The sequence below is a fragment of the Hypomesus nipponensis genome, chromosome 18 (assembly GCF_054491055.1).
Source record: "Hypomesus nipponensis isolate SF chromosome 18, ASM5449105v1, whole genome shotgun sequence".
NCBI classification, from domain to species: domain Eukaryota; kingdom Metazoa; phylum Chordata; class Actinopteri; order Osmeriformes; family Osmeridae; genus Hypomesus; species Hypomesus nipponensis.
The window spans coordinates 11,753,774-11,780,543 of record NC_140378.1 but is presented as its reverse complement, the minus strand read 5'-3'; the positions used below and the strand labels follow the sequence as shown (position 1 = coordinate 11,780,543).

Genomic DNA, 26,770 nt, shown 5'->3' with positions numbered 1-26,770 from the left:
ACTAATCAGTTTTATGAGCGGTGAGAAGTTTTTTGCAGCATATCACCACACCTGACTGTGTTATACACAAAAGCTATGAGGAGAAGGATATGCTTAGACTATTACCCAAGTCAAGCCCAGGTCACAACTGTTTAGGGGTGGACTCCACCAGATGGAACTAAGCTTTCTGGAATGATTATGGTAGACAAATTTAGTCCCTTGTAATGCTGTGAGGGAGTCATGTTACCCACCATCCCGTGTGTCAGATCCCACCATATGACATCTGAGCATGGAGGCACTGACCTCAGACTCACTTCAACTACGACTGCCTGCGGTAACAGTTCACAATCTCAGTGGAATTATATGTCGTCCTCCCTCCACACACACACAGGCACACAAACATGCATGTTATGACTTTTTTTTTTCCGGAAGCAGAAATTATTTGTTTGGGAATAGACACTCTGATTCTGAGGCCCAGTTTTATATTATGGGATGTCTATAAGAGGTGCAGATATCTAACCCATAGGTGGGGAGAGCAGAGCACTAAAGGGAGAGAGAGAAGGAGTGAGGGGGCAGAGTACAATTCTGGCGCAAGACTCCTTTTAAATCCAAGTCTAAGACGCAGGAGACACGCTTCCCATTTTGCCCAATATGGTATGGAATGTTGAGATCCCCCAACCATGTGTGGTAGTGGAGGGAGAGAGGAGTCAGGGGATGTTTGGGTCCTGTCTGTCCTGGATTCTCTCCCAGTATGACAGCACCAACATTCAATCTATAAATACTGTCTAAACAGACTACATTAATATACAGTCCATCCGTAATGAAACAGGTTGCAGTGCATTTGTCAACATTGCACCACAGTGAAAATACTCATGAATCTGTGATCCCTTATCAAAGATGTGGACCTAACATTTGACATAACACTAGTGTACAAGTCATTTATAATAAGACCTAAAACGGACAGTATTGCATGACACTTTGATTTAATTGTGGATTTGTAAAAATACACAGTGCATACACAACGGGACATGCATGTGCTCAACTGTTTTGAGATTTGTTTCAGAAAAATACTAGGAATATCTGTTGGCACCACCTAGTGGTACATCTAAGATAAGTCAGATAAATGTGTTTGTCCGATTTATTTCTGCAGACATGAGTACTACATACCTCTGCAGTGTTGTAAACAGAACCAACCACGTGAAGGCAGTGTGGAGCTTGTGTTGCGAGGAGAGGTTTGCAGGAGTCTTCAATGGGATTAAAGTTTTCATCTCTCCGTTCATTATCTACAGAACACATACATGGTTGATAAATTCACTATGTGCTTTTTTCTGACGCAGTGGACTGGATTAGCATTAGGGAAAAAGGGACTGAGATAAAGACATCTGTTTGCACAATGAACAATACAGCAAGGCTTCTGACCTCTGGGGGAGAAGTGGTTAATGAGGTTGGAGGGATGTGGAGGCGTAGTGGAAGCACTGGTAGAAGAAGACATGAGGTCTTCTGTAGGAGACTCTGTCTGGGCCTCCAGTCCGGCTCCATGGTTCCTCAGCTTGACACAGGGAAAGAACAGTTACCGTTTGACACCTTCCTTGACAACGACCAGTGACAATATTGACATCTAATCCATGGTGAGCGGATGAGCGTCTGAATTTGCTTTACCTCACTGATGTCCCAGCTCCATGTTGGATGTTGCTCCTCTGACTGCTTTGGCTGAGCCAGGCTCGGCAGGCCTTCTCTGTTTTCTGGAGCCCCTCTCCTCAAATACCGCTTCTCAGACAGTCTGCCACCATTCTCTGTCTGTCTATCCAGAGGTGACAGGCTGGAGGTCATCTGAGCCGCCTTCAATTCGGCCAGAGTCACCCCCTAAATAACAGAAATCCCCTTAGATTAAGACATTCATAAACACAACACAATAACATCAAGCTTCAAGAAGCAGAATGTACTTACCAACGAGAACTTAAAAGGTTTTATGAGGGCACAAGTACTGTACAGGTTTACCTGTGTTGATCTGCGTGTCTGCCTGGCCTGGCGAGACCTGGCCTTCCTTTGAGATTCTGCTTCTTCATCTCTGACTGGTGTGCGATATGACCTGGAGCAGAGAGTGTGCACCACAGGGTATAGTACAGAGATATGAATGGCATAACTGCTGTGCCCTATAAATAGGTTCCAGTGACGTGACTGCAGACTTCTAGTCACCTGACACACCCAGTACTAGAGAGGGCTCCCACAGAGGACATGAGAGAAGAGTGAAGGGTGGTCTAGGCTCAGATTACCATAGATTGTATATGCAGTACATTTACATTTAGCAGACACTCTTATCCAGAGCTACTTACAGTAAGTACAGGGACTCTACTTCCCCCCCCCCCCCGAGGGAGGTGATGCTTTGACTCCAGATTACATATGACTACTGTACAGACTGTATGTCTACACAATCAACTTTTTATAGAGCTACTTACTGCACCGTATCTGATGCCATGTCCCTACTGACACAATAATGATGCCTTGATAATAATACAGCAATGGAAATAATACAAGTAACAAGTAGGTTTGCCACAACTACTTTGAGGTTCAGAAACATTGTTGCAGGCCTGGATAGTGTGATATTCCTTTCTAAAGCCATGTCTTGGGGCGTGGACAGTATGCAATTAATGACCTTTCAGTAGCAGACATAGTCCCTGCTGTCTCCATAGACACAGAAGAAATGCAGAGGAAGCAGTCAAGCTAGAGTTTCATGTTATACCCTCCACCGCCATGCTCTTACTGTGTATTGATTAGCCTCTACATCCGGAAAGAAAGCTTAAGTCGACAAGATTGGCAAGACATCACTTCTACTGCAATACCTAAACCACTATGGTATATCCTAAATATACTGTAGCTCCTGAGAGACTGGGAATCGGTTAAAACACATCTTCACTTCCTCACACGCAGTTTGGTAGAAAAAGTGTAATTTGTCTAGATTTCCATATTTCCTCTATAGAAAATGTTATTTATAGACCCTTACGAGGCACAGGAGCACAAATACAAATTAAACTTCTGGAAATACATGACATTTATCAAATAGATGCTCATTATTCAGGTCAAAATTAGCAGAAGTCCACTTCTTCTCAGCACCCAGTCAGAACCCAGTATAGAAAACAAGCCCAGAATATGAGAGGGCATCAGTAACTAGGAGAAAGGGTTTACGTGCAGAGGATAAATGGGTCAGGTTCAGTACTATACCTGGGCAGACAAGCTTGCATGGTCCCAGTAGGAGTTAGGAGACTGAGCCAGCACAGAGATTGCAGTAACGAGGCGCTGGGTAGGATGACTCTGTATCTGAGATAAAGAGAATGCTTCCTCCTCAACAGCGCAGGGCGAGGCACTGTGCAGTTGGCCGATTCACAGCAGACTCTCAGGCAGGACACTCCTAACTGCCTGTGTCTGGCAGACTAATGCAAGCGCTGCAGTTTACACAGAGCATGACACTAGGACATATTGAAAGCTTTCTTCACAAACTTTGTGGAAGTGAATATACCAGGAATAAGGCTCGCATGCAAAATGGAAATCAGTATTGAATAGCAGTCATTCCTAAATTTAAATATTTCTTGCAATTCTTTTTTTTTTTTTACAAATAGTCTACAATAAAGTACATTATGCTGTTATCGTTGACAGTCCTTGCATTCAGTACACATATTGTATAACTACTCTGTACTGTAGATCATCACTTAAGAATAATGGAAAATCTGAGTTAGTATTCTCCAAAACCAGAGGACAAAGTCCTCCCTCATGCAACAATGGCTGCAGACACACATGTATGCAAATTCACACTTACATGAAAGGCATGCTTGACATTGTTGTGCACTGATGTGACTGTGAACGTGACCCGTTTTCACTCTCCCACAGTAAATGTACGCTACCTTGCTGCTGTGTGACTAGTGGGACCACAATTTGAAGCCATGAAAGCAAAGAATCATTATGAATAATTTAATTATCAAGTCAGATCTTTTTTTTGAATGTCAGGCTCGTTTTGACCTTGACGAAGACGATTCCCAGATTGAAATGTTATCTGTATGGATACGTAGCATGTCCCAACACAGTTACACCATCTCTCAGAGCTGCACGGCTACAATTATTCTTAATGTAGGGAAAGAAATATAAAACCTATTATGCAAAAGATTGAAGTGAATCCAATAAAATACCATATCTAATACAGAGACAGAAATCAACACTTTAAATTGAGTGATAAAAAAAGAAGAAACGGTTTATTATCTAAAACGTACATCAGAGAATTCAGTGAGATGAACTTTGGGAGTATACCCAATCCTTGGCAGTAACAGTGTGTGTTGTAAGAATACAGACAAGACTTAAAATACTTAAATGAAATGCTTGCATTGAGATTGATTCATAGTTTGCCAGTGCTCAGTGGAGTCAATGGAATCATATCAAAAGTGCAAACTCTGCCAATCCAATGAGCCTAGCAAGCCAAATCAGTAACATCTTCAGTATTTGAAGTATTTATGCCCATGTCTGGCAGACAGAAAATTTGAAAAAAGTCAGTACAAAAAGAAAACTAAACAACTAGACCCTACTATTCATACAGCCTACTAAAGTCAAACTTGAAATAGTTTTTTTTCACAGGTATCACTTTCACTACTTTTTCTAGGCTTGTTTGCCTGTGTAAACAAAAAGGATACAGAGTTTAGATAGCTGTGTCCCTTAATCCAATAAAATCCCAGACACATTTCAGACAATGACAAAGGGAAAGCAATTCACATGTTATCAAGACAGGCACAATTTATGGCTGTTATCTAGTCTGAAAACATGTCAGTTTTGTTCCTGGGACTAATTACAGAAAAATAGTGATCTATTTTAATTTAAGTTGTTTAGAAAGGCATGTTTTTAAAATAGATTAAGGCTTATGAGGTTAGTATTGGTAGGTAACCCCTGAATACAGTAGTCATTGCCTAACCTGATAGCCCTCTCGAGGTAAAATACAGTTCTGACTCTAAAACATTGATTAAATTCTTATGACCAGATTTCCCTCTGAGATAAACATGGTATTGCACATTTAACATGAAAAATGCCTTCACATTTGTCATGTTGGAGACTGAACGTGTCCATTCTCTTCCGAGTTTGGTGACTGTGGAAGAATGTCCTTTCCTATTACATTCAATCTGCAAAATATAATAACATGGCATTAGGCAGGACACTACTGAAAAGAGACCATATTCATGGTCAGTATTTGGGTAATACTGTATTAGTAACTTGTCTGTACAGTGACCATAGTACACAGAAAGGCATTACTATAGTGTGTGATGTTCAATACTTACATTCTTCTTCCAGAGGATCATCCTCCTCAACAGTTAGCTCTAACTCCTCTTCTTCCTCAATGGTTTCTTCTAAGTCTTCCGCCCCTTCAGACACCTCCTGTTCCTCCAGATCCAGGCTTTCTTCTACTATCGGTTCGTCTTCAAATACCTCCTCTGGTGCAGGATCAGCCATGTCCCCCTCTTTTATAGGAGCAATGTTTTCCTCTACCACCTTTTCATCCTCCTCCTCAGGTGCCAACTGCTCTTCTTCCACATCCTCCTTCAGTTCTCCTTCTTCCTGCACCTCCACCTCTGTAGGAGCTGCCTTCTCTTCAACGTCCTCCTCCAGTTCTCTTTCTTCCTGCACCTCTTCCTCCTCCAGTTCTCCTACCTCCATCACTTCTTTCTCAGCAGGAGCACTCTGTTCCTCGGCTACCAGGGCCTCCAGTTCTAAAGGCAACCCATCCAAATGAGGCACCTCCTCTCCTCCAGCAGCTTCTTTTGGCTGGGATTCTGTGTCAGCTGCAGGAACAGCCTCTTCTTCTACCTGCTCTACAGGCTCTGGCTGCAAAAGAAATACCACAATGTGACTTTCTGGTCTATAATAATATCAGAGTTATGGGCCCTCAAGACTGGAGCTTGATAACCATACCATGAGGGAAACACCATTGGGATTATGGAACTATGTGTTAATTTCATTTTCATGATTACGTTTTCATTTGGTCAAAAAATGCAGCACTGTAAAACATCATTTACTTTGAACACATCTGTGGATTCACACCAGCCAATTAGCCCTTTTTTAAACTAAGGGGATATAAATATAATGAAGGGTCTCAATGGACACATGCTGCACTAATATAGTTCTGGATAAAAAGTAGACTCTTCTACACTGACAGTTAATGTACTAAGAAACACCAGTTAATGTTCTAAGAAACAAAGCAGGAATACTTATGATGTCAGAAGGGAATATTTTGGTAACTGACCTGCAGTAGGCCGTTTCTGATAAACATTTTTTAACCCACATTAGTATATGCTTGCTCTTTTCCCAGTCGCTCCCACTGAAACATTACGACGGAGTGAGCGAATTACAGAGATGTTACCTGAGCAACCTGTTTCTGGATGTTCTCCAGCTGAGCCCTGAGTTCAGACTGGAGGCTTTGGGCAGCTGAGCTCTGCTCCTGCACACTGGGACGTACCGTACTGAGCTGGTCCTGCACACCAGCCAGCTGGGCCCACTGGGAATGTTGCACTTCTAGAAGCTCTCTGAAACACACGCAGCAGCCGGGTGCAATTACACAAATACTGCCACAGACAGAGGACAGCAGCAACCTGTCCCTTCTCTTTATAAGGATACAAGTTTAAAGCCAGGACAATGTCAACTTCAAGAAAAGTGATGCATAAGGGAAAATCTCAAAACACAAACCTGAAGTTTGCAATCTCCAGTGTACTGGCCTCCAGCTGAGCCTGGTGATTGGCCAGTTGCTCCTTTAGTAGAAAGAGCTCAGAAGCCTGGCCGTCCAGGCTGGAGCTCAGAGTGTCCACCAGCTCAACTCTTTCATCCAGCTTGGACTCGGCAGAGGCCAGGTTGCCTGTCAGGGCCTCCACACTCTGGGCCAGCTCATCGCTCATCCCCGACAGACTCTCCACATCCAGCCTGACAGCCTGGAACTCTTCACTCTTCCCCTTGAGCAGGTCCTGGAGCTGGGTCAGCTGCTCCATAGACACTGTGGCCTGCTGCATCTCAGACAGACGGGCCTTCATCTCAGTGTGGAGAGAGAGAACCTGGGCAGGGAGGTCAGAGGTCTTCAGTTGCTCGGCCGTGGCCATGGCCATGCCCACTTGCTTCTGTGCCAATGCATAGGACTCTTCCAGGGCATTCAGGCGGAGCTCAATGCTCTCAGAGCTTTGCTGAAGAAAGAAAAATATTTTCTCACAATGAGTGGTCATCCCACAACATCAAGCCTATCACAACTTTGACTTGAACATTACATTTTGACATTTACATTACATTTAGTCATATAGCATACGCTCTTATCCAGAGCGACTTACAGTAAGTACAGGGACATTCCCCCGAGGCAAGTAGGGTGAAGTGCCTTGCCCAAGGACACAACATAATTTGCACGGCCGGGAATCAAACCGGCAACCTTCTGATTACGAGCCCGATTCCCTAACCGCTCAGCCACCTGAATCCCATTACCCATTCTATGTGACATTTACAGTTAAGTACAGTCCTGACTGGGTCTGAAGTATGATTGTACAGAAAACCCCAAAACGATTTGGGCCAGTAAAATATAGAATGACCTGTCCAAAATCTGAATGAGTCAAATAACAGTTGCCAACAGTGAGCTAATGTAGCAGTAGTGCCTCCATTCTCCAACTTTCAAAATGAGTCACACAAGTTTAAGCTATAAACGTTCACCTGAATTCCAAACTATGGGAATAGGAAGACCTCAAAACTGAGGTCAACAATATCAAATGGTTAGTCTATTTAAAACTGCAGCACACAACTGGCTTTTTAAATTTAGTAACACCAACAGGCGTGCCACTAAACTGCCAAAGTATAAACTGAAATACAACCTTATTTTAAAAAAAATTGAAAGATCTCTCTCATTCGTGTTCATGTGGCTACTCTTCATTTAGTGGGTCCAGTTCTACAATTCTTGACGCAGTGTTAAAGGACAAGTACTGCATAATCCTCATTACAAATGCCAACAGCTGCTTCACCTTGTCAAGTGGTTTAAAATAGCATCATTTTAAATTCACTTTAACTGACCGTCTTAACTTGAATAAAACAGTCCAACATAGGACCAAAACTGTGTAACATTTCTGTAATTCAATGTATACAGGGTAATTTGCAACATAGTATACAATTATTAGAGGGGGACCATGGCTGATTATACAAAACAAGGCAGGGTGTCCTTAAGCAAAATATTCTTTGCTCGTGATGAAGAGAAATAAGTCAATGGAATTTAGAGATATTTGCTGACGCATGGAAACCTAATGCTTCATAACAGCATGTATAACATGCATCGTTTCTATTCAGGAATTGGAAATTATCAAGCCAAACTGACTAAATGCATACCTTGTTACTTGACTGTCGGATTTCTTCCTGGAAGGACTGTAACTTCACTATCTTCATCTGCATGCCCATGAGGTTGTCTGCTAAGTAGGTTATAGTTTGGTGCTGCTGGACACAGAACCATGTTGCGGTAGCACCCCCGATTACAATCATTAGAAATAAAATGAACAAAAGTGTGTAGTGATGGCCTCCACCACGCGCCTCCGACTCCAGGACTTCGTGTCTGAAAGAGTTCTCTTCATTTTTATGGTTGTTTTTTCCTTTTCCCCGATGCTTTGCTGTCATTTTCACACAATGTTCCAACAGGCCAGAGCGGTATTTATCAAACCGATTGTTAAAAATATTTGCAAGAACGCATACAGTGAATTATTATGACGAGTCCTATTCAATTTCTCACTAATAATTGATACCCCGCGTTAAGGGTTCCTCATTCAATCGGCTATTAGAAAGTAGCCTAAAAAGCAAGTTCATGTGGAAGGGGGTTGGGCTGCAGACTGTGCAGAGGAGAAAGGATAAAGGCGTGGATGTGGTACCCTTTTCCAGGAAGAGAAGCACAGGGTAAGGGGGCGTTCCAGGACCGTGAGTGGCTGGTTTCTTTGTACCATGTGTGCAGTTTGGAAAGCCCACACGTGCAAATCTATGGGTGTTTTATGCGTAAATGATAAATACATCTAAATATTAAAATAATAACATTCACATTCAAAATCATCTTTTTGACAATGGTTTATTCTTTGTTTTTTAGGCATAGAGCAATGTTCACAGCTCAAAAGGTTAAGATGGCCATTACTTTTCAACCTAACCTGCATTGGGTTTACTTAACTCACCTTCACGAAAAACAGTTTTCATCAATGCTCATTATCATTATTCAGTTACGAATGGGCTTCCAGAGGAATGTTGAATCAAAATTATAAATGTTGAAACTCATGTTTTAAAATGTAATCAATACGTTTTTATGGTAATATGCCTCCATGGATGTGGATTTCGTTCATGTGATTGTCAGATAGGGTATTAAAGACAGGCTCTCGGGTTCCAATGTTGCACAGCATGGCCATTCATTAAGATAATTCTTTCAACCTAGACATTCATTTAAATATCACCCCCAACCTAATTAAACATCAAAACATTTAATATATAAAACTATGAGAATGGCATTTTTCTTCATTCTGTGAGCAAGAAGAAAAAGAAAAAAGAATATTAGAATTTTTTCACAATTCAATTTATCAATCGTGGTTAATGTTATAACATTAGTTTGCCTCTCACCTCTGACAGAGAACTTGGTGGAACACTCAGCCCTGCCCATGGCATTCTCTGCTATGATGGTGTACTCGCCCACATCCTTGGGCCCCACATGGAGGATCAACAAGGAGCATACACCACAGATGTTGGAGATGTAGTAGTTGGTGTTTGTGTTGAGGCTGACATTATTGCGGTACCAGGTGATGCGAGGTTTGGGATCACCCTTCACGGCACAGCTGATATAACACTCATAGCCTTTTGGAGCATTGTGCTGCTTTAGTGGAACAAGGAAGGCTGGAGGGCTCCTTAAATCACAGGTCTTGTAGATTGGCATGTTCACCACAAACTTTTCTGAAAAGGAATAGAAAAGAGCTGTCAGGATCATATGTGTGGGGTTATTCAACCTACCGTATACAGTATAATATTAGTATAAAGAGAACAATAATACACTTCTGGTGGGTTGGGGACAGTCAAAGCAACTGAATCTATTTTCTGTTTCACAGTACCTTTCCTTCTTTCTATGCCCCAGGTAGGTGACTCAGATGGTGCTGACATGCCCATGTCATTTTTGGCATAGACACGGAAGTGGTACTCCCTTCCGGGCATGATGTTGCAAACGGTGTACTTGTTGTTGAAAACCCTATCGGCCACCGAGCTCCAGGTGTTTTTGGTTGACTCAAGTTTAGAGACTGTGTAGTGGAGGCGGTCGTCCCGCTTTTCATCAGGGGACGACTCCCAGATCACTGTCACTGTGCCAGGAACACTCTCCTCCAGCTCCACTGGTCCAGGAGGCTTTGGATCATCTGTGGCCAGAGTCAGAGACATTGTCAATCGACTATGACTCTGTGGGAAGACATCCTTTACCTGAATATGCCTAGATCTATGCAACACCAAGAAGTAAAGCTACTATATCTAAAAGTTGATGTCCCTCCATTGGTTCATGTACCTGTAACCCTGACTTCCACGCTGAAGGTCTCCTGGCCCACCAGGTTTTTGACCATAATAGTGTAGACCCCCGAATCTGAGCGCTCAGATGAAGGAATAAGCATCTGTGATGACCCATCTGAGTTGCTGATGGTTACCCTCTTGGTCACAGGAACATTGTCCTTCAGCCAGTCCACTTCTGGCCACGGAGAGGCCTAGAAGTATGGTGCTCAGAAAGTTATTAAGATTCTGTGACATAAAACATTTCAGCCCTTAACGTTTGACCAACTTTACTTCTTACCTCAAAGTTTATTGTGATCCTGACTGTGTTTCCTGCTCTCACGACCATAAAACTCTTCACCTTGTTGTTTGTGAAGCGTGGTCTCACTGAAAGGAAATGGTAGATAATATTTGGAATTAATGGTGTATAATGCAAAATAGCTAACTATACTGATTGATTTTACTTTGAATTCTCAATGGGAACATCCACTACCAGGTGGGGGCATAGCCAGAACGTAGTTGTCCAAGTCTTGGGGCACACCATCCCCTCCCTCATTGGTGGCAATAACCCTGACCCAGTACATAGACAATGCTTTCAAGCCTTTGACAGTGAAGAAGGTCAGGAGGATGGGGGTGACATTACAACGGACCCATTCAAGGCTCTCAGCCTGACGGACTTCTACATAATAGCCTTTGGGATCATCTTGGACCCCCTTCTCCTCTCTTGGTTTAGTCCATGATAGAGACAGGGTGGTGTAGCTCGTGTCTGTCACCTTCAGATCTTCAACCTTTCCTGGGGGCTCTAAAACATTACATTTCAGTTATTACAAGCTCTGTATTAGCAAACATGTTTAATAATTTTGTTACATTTGTCAATTTGTAATCTCATATGTACACATTATACTCACTCTTAGGATCTCTTGCAAACACAAACTCTGAAGGGTTGCTAGGTTCGCCAGGTCCAGAAACATTGATTGCAGTCACTCTGAACTCATACTCCATCCCTGTTGCAATGTCTTTTACAGCATACTTCTTTTCTGAAGTTGAGATAAGAGAAAAATTCAGGCATTTTGAAATGCTAAATGTCGCCATACTTTCTACATTGTAAGCTGAAAGAAATATCTAAAAACCTTGTATTGGCTCCTCAGTGGGGTTGACGTTACTCCAAAGATTGCTCCCCTTCTTGCGCTTCTCAAGGTTATAGCCTAAGATGCGTGAGCCACCAGTGTTGGAGGGTGCAGTCCATGTTAGGTTTATGCAGGTGTTTGAAGCACTGACCACTGTTGGTGGAGCAGGGACTCCAGGGAAGGCTGAGATATTGGAGACATAACATACACACATTTTGAGGGCATAGTGTGGTGACTGGTATTTAAATATCCCTTTGTTGTATTGTGTCCCATATCGCGAAACAAACCTAACCCAAAGTTCCAGCTTGGATGTCATCCGTTTCCATCATCTCACTGATGCCTTCCTCGGTAACAGCTCGTATACGGTAACAGTACTTCCTTCCATGGTCCACATCTGTATCCTTGTAGGTGGGTACACCAGGGATCTCCCCAATCTTTTTCCAGGTGTTACGCCCCACCTGTTGGCGTTCTAGCAGGTAGTTCTTCACTGGGCGCCCACCGTTATCCTTGGGTGACCTCCATTTGATGTCTATGCAGACAGCAGAGCTCTCCACCACCTCCACAGGGCCCTGGGGTGGGGTAGGCTTATCTGACAATCACAGAGAATTGTTACCACACTTTATTAAAATGCAACATCCATGGCTCTTTGTCTGATTAGAAAACTGAGCAACAATAGAAGCTAGATTACTTAATTGTATGACTATGAAAGAGTAACAGTTTGTCTAAACTAGACAATGAAGCATGTGATCTGTGCAATAACTGATAAATGTTGACCTTTTTTGTTTAGCCTTTTAACCTTGTGTGCCTTTGAACTCACCAAGCACAATGAGTTTAGACACAGCTTCAAGGATTCCATGCTCATTCTTGAGTCTTATCTTAATCTCTCCTGTTTCTTTGCGTTGGCATTTGCTAAGGAGCAGACGGCTCTGGCTTGTTGACTTCTCTATCTTAACATTGTTCTCGTCCAAAAGCTCCTCTCCATCTCTGTACCACTGGATCTTCATGGGCTCACAGCCAACAAAAGGCAGCTTGAAAATTGCATTTTGACCCACTTTGACTGTCACAGGCTTGGAGAATGCGTCCAGGTCATCTTGGTCAAACCTAGGGGGATCTTCAATGGTACATAGTTACATTCTAATGAGAACATTTTTTTTTAAATGTAATTTTACTGCTAAGATTTAATTTTATTGCAGTGGAAAGTAATAATACAATGTCTACGAAACAGTTTTCAAACCTGTAACATTGAGCATTGCTTCAGTTTTACGTCCATCTGCCTCAAAACGATATTTTCCTGAGTGTTCCTCCTGGCAGCTGTTGATGAGCAGCTTGTGGGTTGATCCATCCTTAGATATTGTAAGGCCATCCTCTGTAGATATCTGAAATGAGAGGCATGGGAGTACAATACATATTCATTTAATGGGACCATAAGACATGTAATTTGATCAAAAACAATTATGAGCATGCACATGTAGGCCTGTATATACATACTGTATTCCCTGAGGACTGACCTTTTTCCCATCTCGGAACCAGGCACCCTCACATTGTTCACTGTTCACCTTGCAGAGGAGCTCAGCAGGCTGGCCCATCAAGGCAGTAACGTCAGAAAGCCCACTGACAAACTGAACTCCTGGATCTGATATACACAACAACAACCACTCAGAGACGTATCCACAAGTGATCTAGTGCATACTTACCAGCAACATGGGTGATTTCTTCTCTTTGGTCTGATAGTTAAAATGATCCAGTAATAAATTTTTTTATACTTTTTAGGGAAGAAAAAGAAAGAAAAAAAGAAATGAATCCACAAGAATATTGTTTGTCTTGTTTGGATGCCTAGTTTACTGTTTAGTTTCTGTTTCTTGCTCTTCATGCTCTTCACACAAGTCTTCAGGTTTTGCATCTCTTTTTCTGTTAACTTTTTGCTCTTCTTTTTTTTGACATCTTGGACATCATGGATATTAGATTATATCATATGTACAATTTTGTTTATTAATAATTATGAAAAGTTTCATAATTTCTTGTCATAACTGTTCATAATTCTTTGTACTTAAAGCTGCAATAAGTAACAATAAAAATATATTTAAATGTGAGAGACAGTGCCCCCATTTCTTGTCTGAACTTCTCCGCTTTCTTCAAGCTCAAGTTGATTGGCAGGGGTTTCACAAAATAAGACACTTTCCAAAGGCGACTGGTGGAACAGGATTTCTGGAAAACAATTAGCTGTGGAGTAACTGGCTGCTCCACTGGCACGGAGCTGTCTGTGTTGCTAAATAATGTTCAGAGGGCCTCATTAGCTTACACAACATGTTTATAGGGGACAAAACTAAAATAATCTCACCTATTGTACCTTTAAATGCAGCTAAGTAAAGGTGGAGGATGTGAATGGCCCAGCTGGTTGCACATTCCTTCTGTATCACCCCATGGACAAACATATTGCAAGACAAATACTGGTGAGTTTACTTAGGTTAGTGAGACTGCGTACATCATTTAGTAATAAAGGTGTCCTTGATGAGGTTCACTTCAACATTACCCATGTAGGAGTGTTTCAACTGTCAGTTTCAAATGACAACTTCTCTTCCATGCAGTCAGTAAACAATGTGTGCTGTCTTACCAATCACTGTATCTTTCAGTAGTGGGCCCTGCCTTGTACGTCCTGAGCGCTTGTTAGACTCAGGTGACTCCTCAGGCTCTTCTGGCCCACTTTGACCCTCTTTTGGATCTGTGATTTGGCCGTGGAATCAGATTTATTTTTGTGGATGCAGTTAGATTTGATGTCAAATATCAGACTAAATTACACTAGGAAGTAAAGAGACAGCGAAGACAAACCAGTACATAGGTTGTGACAAATAAAGCTCACACTGTGACAAATAACACTGTACTGTTCAGTGTGTGCAGAAGGCCTGAACAAAGAGGCAGTTAATAGAAAGAAAGGGATAAGAATCACACCATTGCTTCTTTCTTGGTTGTGTTGTAGGGAAATCTAATAGAAAAGGTCATAAACATAGACCTAAAAATAAACCTTAAAATACCTTTTTAAGAAAATGAATAAAGGTGTTTCTTTTTTCTTATACCAAAACCTTAGCGTAACATCTGCAGATGCTTGCCAGTCAAATAGTGCACGTAACTTTCAAAGATACATTTGCATGCATAAGACATTATCCATGCCAGTTTTCTCATTTCAGATTTGTTATTGTTGTTGTACTTCATGTTGGTTTAGGCACAGCTTCCTTTCTACACAGCATCGAACATGAGGGTAATGCTTTTGAATCTGTTAATTACAGAGTAATACTAGGTAAATACAGTGTACTCTACATTGATGAGGCGGAGCGGGGGGTTCAATATTGTGTTGTTGTTGTGCCTTTTTTGTCTGAGATTGGATTTATGGTTAGATTTTGTCAAGGTGTGTTGCTCTCTTGTTGGATTGTTAATCAGGATGTGATTTACTTGTGCACGACCTGCTGTTATCCAAGCCCAGCTCAGGAAAGTGCATTCGGAGACAGAGGATATGTTACAGTATGAGGGCTACACCTCTTGTCTAATCTCTCACTGAAAGTGATTTTGCTTTTTCCACTTTCTGTCAAATGTTTCTCTATCTTTTATTGCTGATAGAATGTCTTTTAGTTTGTATATTTTTGGGCAAATTGAATGGGCCCCATATGGACATCCTTTAGACATCCTTTAAACACCTACCATTTGTTTGATACAATCCAGTAATTACTTGTAATTAAAAGAAAAGCATTACTGACATAATTTCTTATTGGATATCCTTGATGGGATTAACTTCAACATTTCCCTTGCAGGAATGTTGTCTTTGTCAAATGAACTGTCAGTGTCAAATGACAGTTATTTCCGAACTTCCGAACTTCATCTGCTCCATGCAGTCATAGAAGAATGTGTGGGCTTACCAATCACTGTATCTTTCAGTAGTGGGCCCTGCCTTGTACGTCCTGAGTTCTTGTTAGACTCAGGTGACTCCTCAGGCTCTTCTGGGCCACTTTGACCCTCTTTTGGATCTGTGATTTGGCCGTGGAATAAGAATGAGCTTGGTGGAACCTTTCATTTGGTTAGATTTAAAATGAAAAATCAGGCTTCATGACCGTGATGGTAACACCAAGGAAAGCAAAACAAAGACAAGTCACAAAGGACATAAACTGTAACAAAGACGGCATAGGCTGTAATGTACAGCATAGCACACTGATGTAACAAAGACACTGTACAATAAAACAACAAACAACACACATGAAGAACACAAACACATACAACACATAACAGAGACAAGGTCAAAGACACAACGTAAAGAAAGATTGTTCAAATAGCCTCATAACATGCATCTCAGCAAGTAGTCTCAGTGTTCATGGTGGTTTTCTAATCATAGTTTATAGTCTAATTAGAGTTGTTGTTTTCTTTACAATAATTTATAAAGTTTGGTAACTGAGTTAGGCTTGTACAAATTAGGAACAGTAATTGCACAAAACTCATAGGGTTAAAAAATGTCTACTGCCCGTTAATTATACAGTAACACTAAGTAAATATATAGGAACAAAGTATACTTGTAAAGTAAAAAAACTACTTTTTTGTCATTCTGCTTTAGGTGTTGAAGACTATAGTACACTGTATTGGGCTGTACAAAACCAGCCATGTTTAAGTCTCTTGGCCTTGCAAGCTTTCAAGTGTAGTGAAACATAAGATCCAATAAGTTTCACAAAGCTTTTGCAAAGCCCAATTACTGTGACATTATAGGGCAACATATATACATGAAAATAATTGTTCTTATGTATTCACTTAGTTATTACTAATTAACTGCTTATAAAACACGAGTTTTCGCATATTTGTAGATTATTCAAAAATTGTCTCAAACATCCCCTCTAGAGGAATGTTTCAACTGTCAGTGTCCAATGACAGTCATTTTTCCAAGCATCCGAACTTCTCTTCCATGCAGTGCGGAACGTGTGCTGTCTTACCAATCACTGTATCTTTCAGTAGTGGGCCCTGCCTTGTACGTCCTGAGTTCTTGTTAGACTCAGGTGACTCCTCAGGCTCTTCTGGGCCACTTTGACCCTCTTTTGGATCTGTGATTTGGCCGTGGAATAAGAATGAGCTTGGTGGAACCAGCAGTGTTTTTTCATTTTTGATCAGTTTAAAAATAAACATCAGGCTTTGTGGTTATAGTAACACCAAGAAAACAGAAACAAAGACAAGTTACGAAGGACATCCATTTTGACATACACTGGAACATCCAGTATATAAAGATGAACAAAACAAAGACACGTGAGACTTGCAGTGTAGAACACCACAAAAACATGAATACAACATTTATCACGTACAGGTCATCATGACCCACCTACCAAACTTTGACAAGTCACAAAGGAAGCTGACACAATTCTCATAAGAGAAACATGATGAACAAAAAGTTACATTCACTTGCATGCGACTAGTTATTTTAACATACATGTAGTTCGTAAAGTAATTATGTTTACTAAATGTTCAGTATGCTGTTCATTTCTTATCAACTCAAAATATTAGGAGTAACTTTTGACAGGCTACTAAATAAATAGTGATTTTAGGTAAATACATATAAACTTGTTGAGTATTTCTTGTTTTATCTTAGCGCCAGTACATGTGAATGACCATACAGGCTAACTGTTGAGTAGGCCATGTAAACAGGCTGAAAATGTGTAAAGTGCAGTGTGCCTGGCTTTAGCCTGTGCAACAACTCTATTGTGCCTGCTGTTAGATTTCTCTAACATTGATAAAAGCAATGTAAAATTATAAATTGTGTTACACCATCTCAGCGAGTATTGCTTAGATTTTATATTCTTAAAAGTACTATACAATTAAGACATCAATTATTAATATTTTTTGTTTGCCTATGTTTTCACTATTTAACTACAAGTCAATCTCCCCCCGCGCCACAAAAAAATTAATATAAGAAACTGCCCAAAACCAAACCATATACTTTTATCGTTCAGTATTACTATGTATGTAGTTATAAAGTAATACTTTGTAGAAGTATATTTATCTCTTCACACACTCTCACACACACACACACACACACACTCACACACACACACACACACACACACACACACACACACACACACACACACACACACACACACACACACTTGTCTGTTCTGTTTGTGCTCTACAAGCCATGATCGTACAGTATTATTGTATCAAATGGAAATGCTGATTGTTTTGTACTGGTTACCAGTATGTGAAATTGATTAGTAAGTATTCTAGAATTAGTTAAGAATTAAAGTGTTCAACATTCATTTGTTTATAATTTATATATTATAATATTCAGTCCTATAATACCTTCCTTATGCTGCCTTCTTATAGTTTAGACACGTGCCTCCATGCAGTAGCCAAAGAGACCAATTCAGTGTACATTATATCTTACCAATGACCTTGTCTGAAACCGGTGCACCAGTATTTCTCTTACGTCCAGAGTTGTCATTGTCGCTTGCTTGTGTGTCTGGTTCAGGTAGATCACTTTTTGGTGGTTCTATCAGTAATCATATAATACAATGTCAATACAATAGCAATATGTACATTGTGATCTGAAAATACTGAAATAACAAAAATTACAAGATAATATCTTACCTATGACTTTGGTAGGAACAACTGGACTTGTTTTAACAGGTTTAGGACTCACATCTACTTTTGGCTCCTCCTTTACAAATTTCAATTGGTCCCCATCACTAATTGAACTTTTCACCACGGGAGGTTCTTGTTTTTTGGGGGATATGTCTATTTGTTTATCTTTAGATGTGTCCCTTCCCACTGGGGGGTCTTCTAATGCACTATCATCGGCAGTCTTCTCTTCAACCACATTTTCAGCCATTGTTGCCTGCTGTTCTTCTTTGGCCTTGATGATGGCTTCAATTCTCTCCTCCTTCTCCTTCTGCAGTTTACCCTGCTGCTCCTCAGCTAGCTTCTCCAGATTAATCCCTGCCCCTCCTGCTTGGGTTGTTTTGCGGGCCTTCTTTTTACCAGTGGGTGCAGGTTCAGAGTCAGCTGGGGAAATTACAGTGGGAGCACATAAAACAGTAAGCTTAGTTAGTATGGGTACTGAAGGTGCGAATGTGTACTGGTATGAATAAGGATTCTGTTCATTACCTTCCACCATCAGCCAAGCACTGCAGGACTTTATGCCAGCTGAAGCAGAGTAGATGCCTTTATCCAACTGCATGCAGTCCTTGATCAGCAGTCTGTGAATCAGTTTGTCCTCTGATGCACTGATGCTGTACTTTTCACCATGCTCCAGGGGGCTGTTCTTGCCTGTCCACTTGATCTTGGCTATTGGATGGGACAAGACACACTCGAAGAGGGCATCCTCTCTCTCTTTGGCTTTCACCTCTTGGATCTTGACGATGAAGTCAACGCAGGGAACTGGAAAAGAAAAGCAGAGAAAAGCCCACAGACCAAAGTAATCAGGACACAAGAGGACATACAATTTTGAGCATACTGTGAGTAGCATTGGCAATCTGACACCCAGCATACTTGAAAAATATCAGCTGCAAATCAATCTTTTATGATCTTACTCTTGAAGTCAGTGGAGAAAACATTGACCTCCTCAACATCCACTTGATACAGTCCAGCATCTTCTGGCAAGAGGTCTTTGACAGTGAAGATTAACTTTTTTCCTACAGTCTTGAGGTTGTGTTTCATTGCCATTTCATCGCTGAAAGGTAACATCACACCGTCCTAGAGGTGTACACATTTGTGAATAAAAAACAAAAAAATAGAACGGCAAGATTCAATACCACAGTGTCCTGATTTTTGATGTCTCAAACTCCCAATCAAACTCATGATGTGATTTGTGTGGTAATGAATGGTTATGGAAATATAGTTATAGATTGTACACTGAATTCTATGTTAAGAGGTCCTTGTCTCACAATGTTTTCATTGTTGGAAAGTAAGACTTGCATAATGTGGAAATCAAAGGTCAACCTCAAGCCGTCTCACCTTGTAGAGGAAAACTCTACTGGTTGGATCTTTGAGCTCCATCTCAAACTCAAAGCTGGCAGAGCCATCTCCTTTCAGGTCAATATGTTTCAAGTTACTGAGGTACTCAACATACTGAGTGGAGAACAATGCCCAGAGCCAGAAACAAAGAGATGGATGGGGGAGAATGGATAAGAGCATGAGAGGAATGGAAAGAAATGAAAGTTAGAAATACGATGATGACATGATTGGGACTAGACAAACTATATACTGACAGGGCCCTCTTCTCAAACCTTGGCCTGCTCCACCTCTCTTTCTTCTTTCTTCTCGTTGAGTTTCTTGAGCATTACACGGAAGTCTTTGACGCCATACTCGGCGCAAATACGCTCATAATCCTTCCTATCTGCGCTCATGATGATCTCCCAGAATCTCTCATCGATTTCTCCATCGATCTTTTCTTCTTTCTTCTCTCCCTTAGCTCTGTTTGAACATTATGAGAGCGATGAGAAATACAGAAAAACTAAACTCATGACAAATGCTAAACAGTCACCGCCAACTGGACCATTTCTTACATCATTTCGTCATAAATTTTAAAAATATTGTGGTTTATCTTACCTTTTTCTCAGCAATTTTCTAAACTCTGTTGGGTCTGTTGATGCTAAAGATATAACAAATGATGTATGTCAATGGATAAATGAAAGACTGGAATATACTGTTCATTACTGTAAAATTACTGTACATGCATATGACGATTGTGAGTGTTTTCACATCCAAACTGTATTTTTAGATCCTACAGTGGGATACTAATGTCATTAGAGAGCCTAAATACTCACAGGCATCCATCTCTTCCATAGCCTTCTTTTTCTTGAATCCGACTAACAAAAAATGATGATGACGATGAAGATTAGCACAAAATCTCCATTCGAGTAAGTGATGTGTACTAATGTTAAGAAACAGGCATCCAGTCCACATTCAAACATACTTCTTGATCTTACCCTCTATGACATTCAAGATTACAGTGCAGACAGCCTTCCCATATTCATTGGATGCATAGCATTTGTAGGTGTCTGCTTCCTCACAGGTCACTTTGGGCATCTTGCATTATAAATGAAGTGCAACAGGAAATATACTTATAAGGGCAACAGTAATGGTTGGAACACGTGCAAATATTCACCAAAAAAACACAAACTCTCACGCACACACACCTCGATGCTTACCTCTAAATGGTATTCACCAGTAGCTTCATCAAATTTATTTTGAAATTTCTCCATGTTTGCCATATCTCCTTTAGCTCGTCTCCAAGTTACTTCTGGTTTGGGATCCCCACTCACCCTTGCTTTAAAAACAGCTAACTTCCCTAGATGTGATGCACAAACATTATCAGATATTTACGTCATGTTCTGTAGTAGGAAACCCAGTCCTTATCACTTTTCAATAAAGAAATGCAAGCTATGGGCTCTACCCTGACAGGAATACGTACCTTCTTGGATGGTTAAAGCTATGGGTTTGCGTAAGAAGTCTGGGGTGCTCTTTCCTTCTGGTAGTTCCTCTACATACTGTGTGATCATCACTCCTGGAACTTTGGATTTCCTTTTGATGCCAGCTGTACAACAGATAGACAGTAGATGAAATATCAAAAACCAAATCAAGAAAACACATTATACTGTGTATATGCTCTCTTTATGGACATGGACAGTATGGTTTGTGACATGCATGGATACATTCTTCATCTTTACCAGCAGGTGTCAGTAATGTTCTTTAACGGAGATGATGCTTTCACTGTAGTAGCTCACATAATGTAAGATTGTTCTTCATCTCAGTTTCATTTAACATTAGATCGAGAGATTTTAGCCTGTCTTATACATTGAATATATCTTTTTACTGCAAGATTTTCAGGGGGTCTTTTTGTTGACTCCAGCCTGTCTCAAAAATTTGAAAAAGTTGTTGTTGTGATGTTTTATAGGATGTGCAGTAGTTGTAGTAATCTCTTCATTATTCTTCCAGGTGAACAGTACAGGCCCTTTTTTCCCCATATAGAATGCAGTTTGAGATTAAAATGTTGAATTCTGGCCAAAAAGTGCAGCGCTGTTAGGTGTATGAATGTAAAGGTGAATTGTATTTTTCCTCCTAAAGTGTATATAATAGTGCTGTCAGTTTAACGCGTTATTAACGGCGTTAACGCAAACCCAAATTAACGGCGTCAATTATTTTATCGCGCGATTAACGCTCTTTTTGGCCTAGCAAACTTTGTAGTTTTTTTCACATGCTGTTGCAACAACTACCGACGTTAGAAAAACTACAACACCACACCGGATCTAGCTAGACCGGAAACAAAACAACAGGCACGCCAAACACTCGTTTGGCTTGCGAGCTGGCTAAAGAGTAGTAGCAGAGCCCGTTTACGGATATTAGACATTCTCTGGTAGTAGGCTAACGTTACGTTTTGAGTGGATGACGAGCGCGAGATGCCGAAATGGATGCCAATAAGATTCTGAATGGAAAGTTTGCTTTTAAAAAGTTGCCAAATGGTTCTATTGACAAGACCAGTGATCTGTGTGTTTTGTCGTTGTAAACTGAGCTATCATCGCAGCACGTCCAGTCTGAAATACCACTTCATGGCCAAGCACACAGCTGATGCAAATTCTCTGTCCCCTCGTCAAAGCCAGGCGATTGCAATGTTGTTTTCAATAAAAAAAAATATTTGCACAAAGCAATCCGAACCACTTTTCTATGTTGATAAGAGCATTACAATTTGAAAAAAGATTGGGACAAAAAGAATTCAGGGACATTTAGAATAGATAAAAATGTGCGATTAATTGTGATTAATCGCGAGTTAACTATGACATTAATGCGATTAATCGCGATTAAATATTTTAATCGTTTGACAGCACTAGTATATAATTTATTTGACCTCTACAAATTGTTATAGTTGAGGAAAAACAAATTAAATTACACTTTAACATATGTTTCTGAAAAGCAAGGCTTGATTTCTGATTCCCTGCCTACCTCTTTTCTTGGGGGTCATGTCCTGCTCAGGACCTGGTTGTGCATAAACAGGGGGGTCACATGGAAGGAGATGCAACAACGTTAATCCCAGGATGGACAGGTAAATGACGAAAAGGAAAGGGGATATGATGAGGACAACACCTTCCTGGCAAAGGCATGGCGGAGGCCTACTGCTTTGGCAGGATGGTAAGAGACATGTAGATTATTATATAGTATTTGAAGACAGTACACACATTTATGTCGTACTAAAGAGTTTTTAGAAGAGCTTTGTTTAAATGCACAAACATTTGTTACACAGAATGTGTTACACAGGGGAATCAGGTGGGCTGAGCGGTTAGGGAGTTGCGCCAGTAATCCGAAGGTTGCTGGTTCGATTCCCGGTCGTGCGAAATGACGTTCTGTCCTTGGGCAAGGCACCCTTCTTGCCTTGGGGGAATGTCCCTGTACTTCCTGTAAGTCGCTCTGGATAAGAGTGTCTGCTAAATGCCTAAATGTAAATGACTAAATGTACACAAAATGTGCACAGTGGACCTTAATATATATATATATATATATATATATATATATATATATATACACATTTCAAACTCCTCTTCCACTTTTTCCACAGTGTCCTGCTCTACATCCTGTGTTCTTCTTTGCTCTCTGTCATGGGCTTCTTTGATTCTAAAATTGATGATAACTTGATGATGATGACAAACAAGCTCGATGATCATAGATCAATTGAATTGATCATAGTTTAAGAGTGGAATCCTCAATGGTACTGTACAGTTATTCTTGATGTCATGAGCATATTTTTCTTCAGATCTTTCCTTAAGAAGATTGTAGTTTTATCTGCTACAGTATATGCAAGCCAAATCTTGTGGGCTCTTATCATTACATCATTTCCATTTACATGAATATGCAATCAGCTGAATGTAGATAGATGCAAGTGTTCCATCCACAAAGTGTCCGGTCCTCTGACTTTTACAGTATGCTAAACCTGTTGGGGGAATAAAGAATGCCAGGGGTCAGAATTGACAGATGTTGCCCCTCATCTCTACCTTGGCCGTTTGCCGTCTGGTCTGTGATCTTCGACTTTTTCCACATCTTGGACTGTATCTAAAATCCAGAGGTCCAGAGGGGCTGCTGCAAGGGAAACATACCCATTGTATAACAAGCTATTCATTTACATCATTTACCAATAATATAATTGTTCTAGTTTTGCAAGGCATCACATCATGCTGAGACAAACAAGAACCAAATTTGACTTTCAAGTTTACCCTCAGCTGGAATAGAAATGTCTATGTCTTACAGGATCCCTCCACTGTAAACCCAATAAATTCAGAATACTCAAAACTTTTATGGAAAATTATTACTTCAATCTATTTAATAATTTAATAATTTATGTAATAAATACATGTATCATGTATAATTCGTTGTTTTTTGTAATTAACTTCAGATATGAGATCACTCAAATACGTTGATGCATTTAGTTTCCGCCAAAGTTTTCAGTAAACTTCTTATCAGGGTTTACAGCATTCTGTGTAATTTTACTTAACGCTCAAAAAACACAACAACTTTTGACCATATATGCATATGATACAAATGACCTCTGCCTGTTGTGTCTTGTCTTTCTCTGTATCTCTTTTTTTCTGTACTTGGGGGGTGAACATGTTTGTGTTCATGTGACCATGAGCCTCCCAATTGTCAATGTTATAAGAGTAATCAAAATAGAATATCAATGCAATGTGTTTCAATTTGCTGCGATGTTGTCAAACTGCCAATAAACATTTAAATACCCTGGATCTAAAGGATTTATTACAATTCCTTTCACAGCCAGAGCTAACCCTGTGTGACAGGTCACATGGGTCATAAAACTGTGAACACCATACCTCAGACTTGAAAATACCTCATGAGTTGAACTTGAATCATTAACCTGATAAAAATAACATAGTCAAACATGAATTTCAGTCCATTGGCACCTTTGTCCAAAACATCTAGATGCATTAAAATCTTATTCTCTAATATCTGTGATTCTACTGTATTGTTTACTGTATTTGCTCTGTTTGCACTGCTTATTTGTTTAGTACTAGATACATTTCACAGTGCTTGGTACACTGCTCCCTTTATTAGGGCTTCTGTGTTTATTTATATACCAACATTCATCTCATCTGTTTGCTGGCTTTTCACTGGTTCATGCTAGTTACTGGTTTATGCTATTCACATCACATGCTATTCACTTCCATTCGCTGTTAGCAGTATTCCCTGCGTCACCTGTCTGTCTCCCCATGTGTCTCCCTGTGTGTCTCCACGTGTGTGTCCCCATGTGTCTCCCTGTGTGTCCCTGTGTCTTCCTGTGTGTCTCCCCGTGTGTCTCCCTGTGTGTCTCCCTGTGTGTCTCCCCATGTGTCTCCCTGTGTGTCCCTGTGTCTTCCTGTGTGTCTCCCCATGTGTCTCCCTGTGTGTCCCTGTGTCTTCCTGTGTGTCTCCCTGTGTCTTCCTGTGTGTCTCCCTGTGTGTCTCCCAATGTGTCTCCCATGAGTCTCCCTGTGTGTCTCCCAATGTGTCTCCCTGTGTGTCTCCCTGTGTGTCTCCCTGTGTGTCTCCCTGTGTGTCTCCCATGAGTCTCCCTGTGTGTCTCCCAATGTGTCTCCCTGTGTGTCTCCCTGTGTGTCTCCCATGTGTCTCCCTGTGTGTCTCCCAATGTGTCTCCCTGTGTGTCTCCCTGTGTGTCTCCCTGTATGTCTCCCCGTGTGTCTCCACGTGTGTCTCCCTGTGTGGCACCTGAGTTAAACTGTTTTGTACAAATGTGTTTTACCCTGTGATTTACCCCCTGTACAGCCCTGTACATATTGGGTATTTTTTCCTAGTTATTTTTTTCCTCTTGCCTGCTACAACATCACCATTTCCCATTGGGAATTGACAAAGTACATAGTACTAGGCTACTACTACTATACTGTGTTGTATTACCAATGTAATGTACATTATCTTACCCTGAAATCACTCTGACAACTGTACACAAACAGACTTGAAGAAATGTCCTTCCCTGAGTACAAATCTGGGTGCAGCCTTCCTAATTGCATAGACAATTAATTATAAATATAAGTATTCTTATTTTGAACCTTATAGTTTTAGAATAACATTTATTAAACCATTTGACACCTTGCCCCCGTCTCCCTGTAAAGCAGGGTCCAGTATAAATTGAACCGCCTTGACATTTTGAACCAGAGAGCAAAGAACTGTGTATGACTGGCATAGCCATTGAGAGGCCAAGCATTCTCTTCTCGTCATGCTTCTCTCTACCTCATGATAGTCATGATAGGAGCAGGACATCAAGACACTGGCACGCTTTTCCATCTATACTTAGCTGTTACCCAACTGCAAGGACTTCATAAGGCATGACATTGCCAGACTACAAGTGGTTCAGCACCATGGATTAGTCTTCAACTGAAACTGAGAAATCATATGTCCTTGTTGTAACAGGTGTACACATCATTAGTCAATAGGAAATAAACTTGTGAAAAGTATTACTTTATTCTTGACTTGTAAACAAGTGTAATCATTCATTTAAATATGAGTTTCCATTGATGCACCAAAGCTGTGGATTGTTAGAAGTTGACTAGTCAGTAATATTTGTTGTCATTGATAAAACATTGATAAAAAGTGGGTTAAAGCATAAACAACAACTACCAACAACTACTAAAAATAGAACTATGAATAAACAGAAAAAAGACAATGTTTGAGTGCCCTTATACCACCCTATTCTTTCACTTAGATGTTCATTATTCATCTTCATGGCGGTACCCGAGGTACCATAGACTTACCTGTTGTCTGTGTAGAGCTGGGACCCCTCAAACCTTTTCTGACTGCTTTCTGGATATTTGCTGTCCTCAAGGTTTTGCTGGATAGTAAATCCTTTGGAGAAATGTGTTTTACTTTGCTGCCAACCTGCTGGTAACGAGACACAGTGACATTGAGGTGAGGCTCTCCTGTATTTAGGCAGATGGATCCACACGAGGGGAGGGTGGTACGGCTAAAGGAAGAGGAGGGGGTGGGGGGGGAGGGGTTGGTGACATGAGAAAGAGAGGGGCACAAAAGCCAGTTGGCATTTGAGTTTTCCTCACAGTAGTAATTACTGATGACAGTCTAACTATCTAACCCAAAACATTTGCTGACAAGAAAATGAATGGTGTGTTCTC

At 40.7% G+C, this 26,770-nt stretch overlaps 2 protein-coding genes and 1 long non-coding RNA gene across 5 annotated transcripts; all 3 read right to left on the bottom strand.

Annotated features, from left to right (window-relative positions):
* Positions 1 to 1,188: 1,188 nt before the first annotated feature.
* On the bottom strand, positions 1,189 to 1,775 carry LOC146252119 (uncharacterized). The gene is made up of 3 exons (XR_014732052.1): positions 1,639 to 1,775; positions 1,399 to 1,528; positions 1,189 to 1,262 (listed from the first exon to the last, which is right to left on the bottom strand). It is a non-coding gene; the product is annotated as an uncharacterized LOC146252119 (long non-coding RNA).
* A 2,418-nt stretch (positions 1,776 to 4,193) lies between these two features.
* LOC146252118 (uncharacterized) lies at positions 4,194 to 8,877 on the bottom strand. Of its 2 annotated transcripts, none has more exons than XM_084679164.1 (5): positions 8,350 to 8,877; positions 6,691 to 7,175; positions 6,368 to 6,530; positions 5,289 to 5,832; positions 4,194 to 5,132 (listed from the first exon to the last, which is right to left on the bottom strand). In XM_084679164.1, the coding sequence occupies exons 1-5, from the start codon at positions 8,629 to 8,631 to the stop codon at positions 5,128 to 5,130; spliced, it is 1,479 nt and encodes a 492-aa protein (XP_084535290.1). In that variant the 5' UTR covers positions 8,632 to 8,877; the 3' UTR covers positions 4,194 to 5,127. The 2 variants fall into 2 exon arrangements, with proteins under 2 accessions (XP_084535290.1, XP_084535291.1); XM_084679165.1 differs by having other exon boundaries at positions 6,464 to 6,530.
* Positions 8,878 to 9,051: 174 nt separating this feature from the next.
* LOC146252117 (immunoglobulin-like and fibronectin type III domain-containing protein 1) lies at positions 9,052 to 26,543 on the bottom strand. Of its 2 annotated transcripts, XM_084680224.1 has the most exons (29): positions 26,396 to 26,543; positions 23,633 to 23,717; positions 22,590 to 22,622; positions 21,064 to 21,186; positions 20,801 to 20,940; positions 20,579 to 20,678; positions 20,417 to 20,458; positions 20,199 to 20,241; positions 19,877 to 20,063; positions 19,605 to 19,718; positions 19,181 to 19,343; positions 18,756 to 19,028; positions 18,240 to 18,653; positions 18,037 to 18,141; positions 16,595 to 16,702; positions 15,539 to 15,646; positions 14,245 to 14,352; positions 13,142 to 13,266; positions 12,868 to 13,009; positions 12,451 to 12,744; positions 11,926 to 12,222; positions 11,637 to 11,816; positions 11,415 to 11,543; positions 11,000 to 11,308; positions 10,808 to 10,893; positions 10,529 to 10,721; positions 10,089 to 10,385; positions 9,607 to 9,933; positions 9,052 to 9,509 (listed from the first exon to the last, which is right to left on the bottom strand). In XM_084680224.1, the coding sequence occupies exons 2-29, from the start codon at positions 23,676 to 23,678 to the stop codon at positions 9,505 to 9,507; spliced, it is 4,491 nt and encodes a 1,496-aa protein (XP_084536350.1). In that variant the 5' UTR covers positions 23,679 to 23,717; positions 26,396 to 26,543; the 3' UTR covers positions 9,052 to 9,504. The 2 variants fall into 2 exon arrangements, with proteins under 2 accessions (XP_084536350.1, XP_084536351.1); XM_084680225.1 differs by lacking the exon at positions 22,590 to 22,622.
* Between the last annotated feature and the right edge of the window lie 227 nt (positions 26,544 to 26,770).

Coding starts and splice junctions, on each gene's coding strand:
- LOC146252118 (XM_084679164.1), bottom strand. CDS start 8,631: ATGACAGCAAAGCATCGGGGAAAAGGAAAAAACAACCATAAAAATGAA. Junction 6,531..6,690: donor CTGGAGATTGCAAACTTCAG/GTTTGTGTTTTG, acceptor CGTGTGTTTCAG/AGAGCTTCTAGAAGTGCAAC. Junction 5,833..6,367: donor TCCAGAAACAGGTTGCTCAG/GTAACATCTCTG, acceptor TTTCTTTTGCAG/CCAGAGCCTGTAGAGCAGGT.
- LOC146252117 (XM_084680224.1), bottom strand. CDS start 23,678: ATGTGGAAAAAGTCGAAGATCACAGACCAGACGGCAAACGGCCAAG. Junction 15,647..16,594: donor ACTGAAAGATACAGTGATTG/GTAAGACAGCAC, acceptor GCCAAATCACAG/ATCCAAAAGAGGGTCAAAGT. Junction 10,722..10,807: donor GGATCACAATAAACTTTGAG/GTAAGAAGTAAA, acceptor CCATACTTCTAG/GCCTCTCCGTGGCCAGAAGT.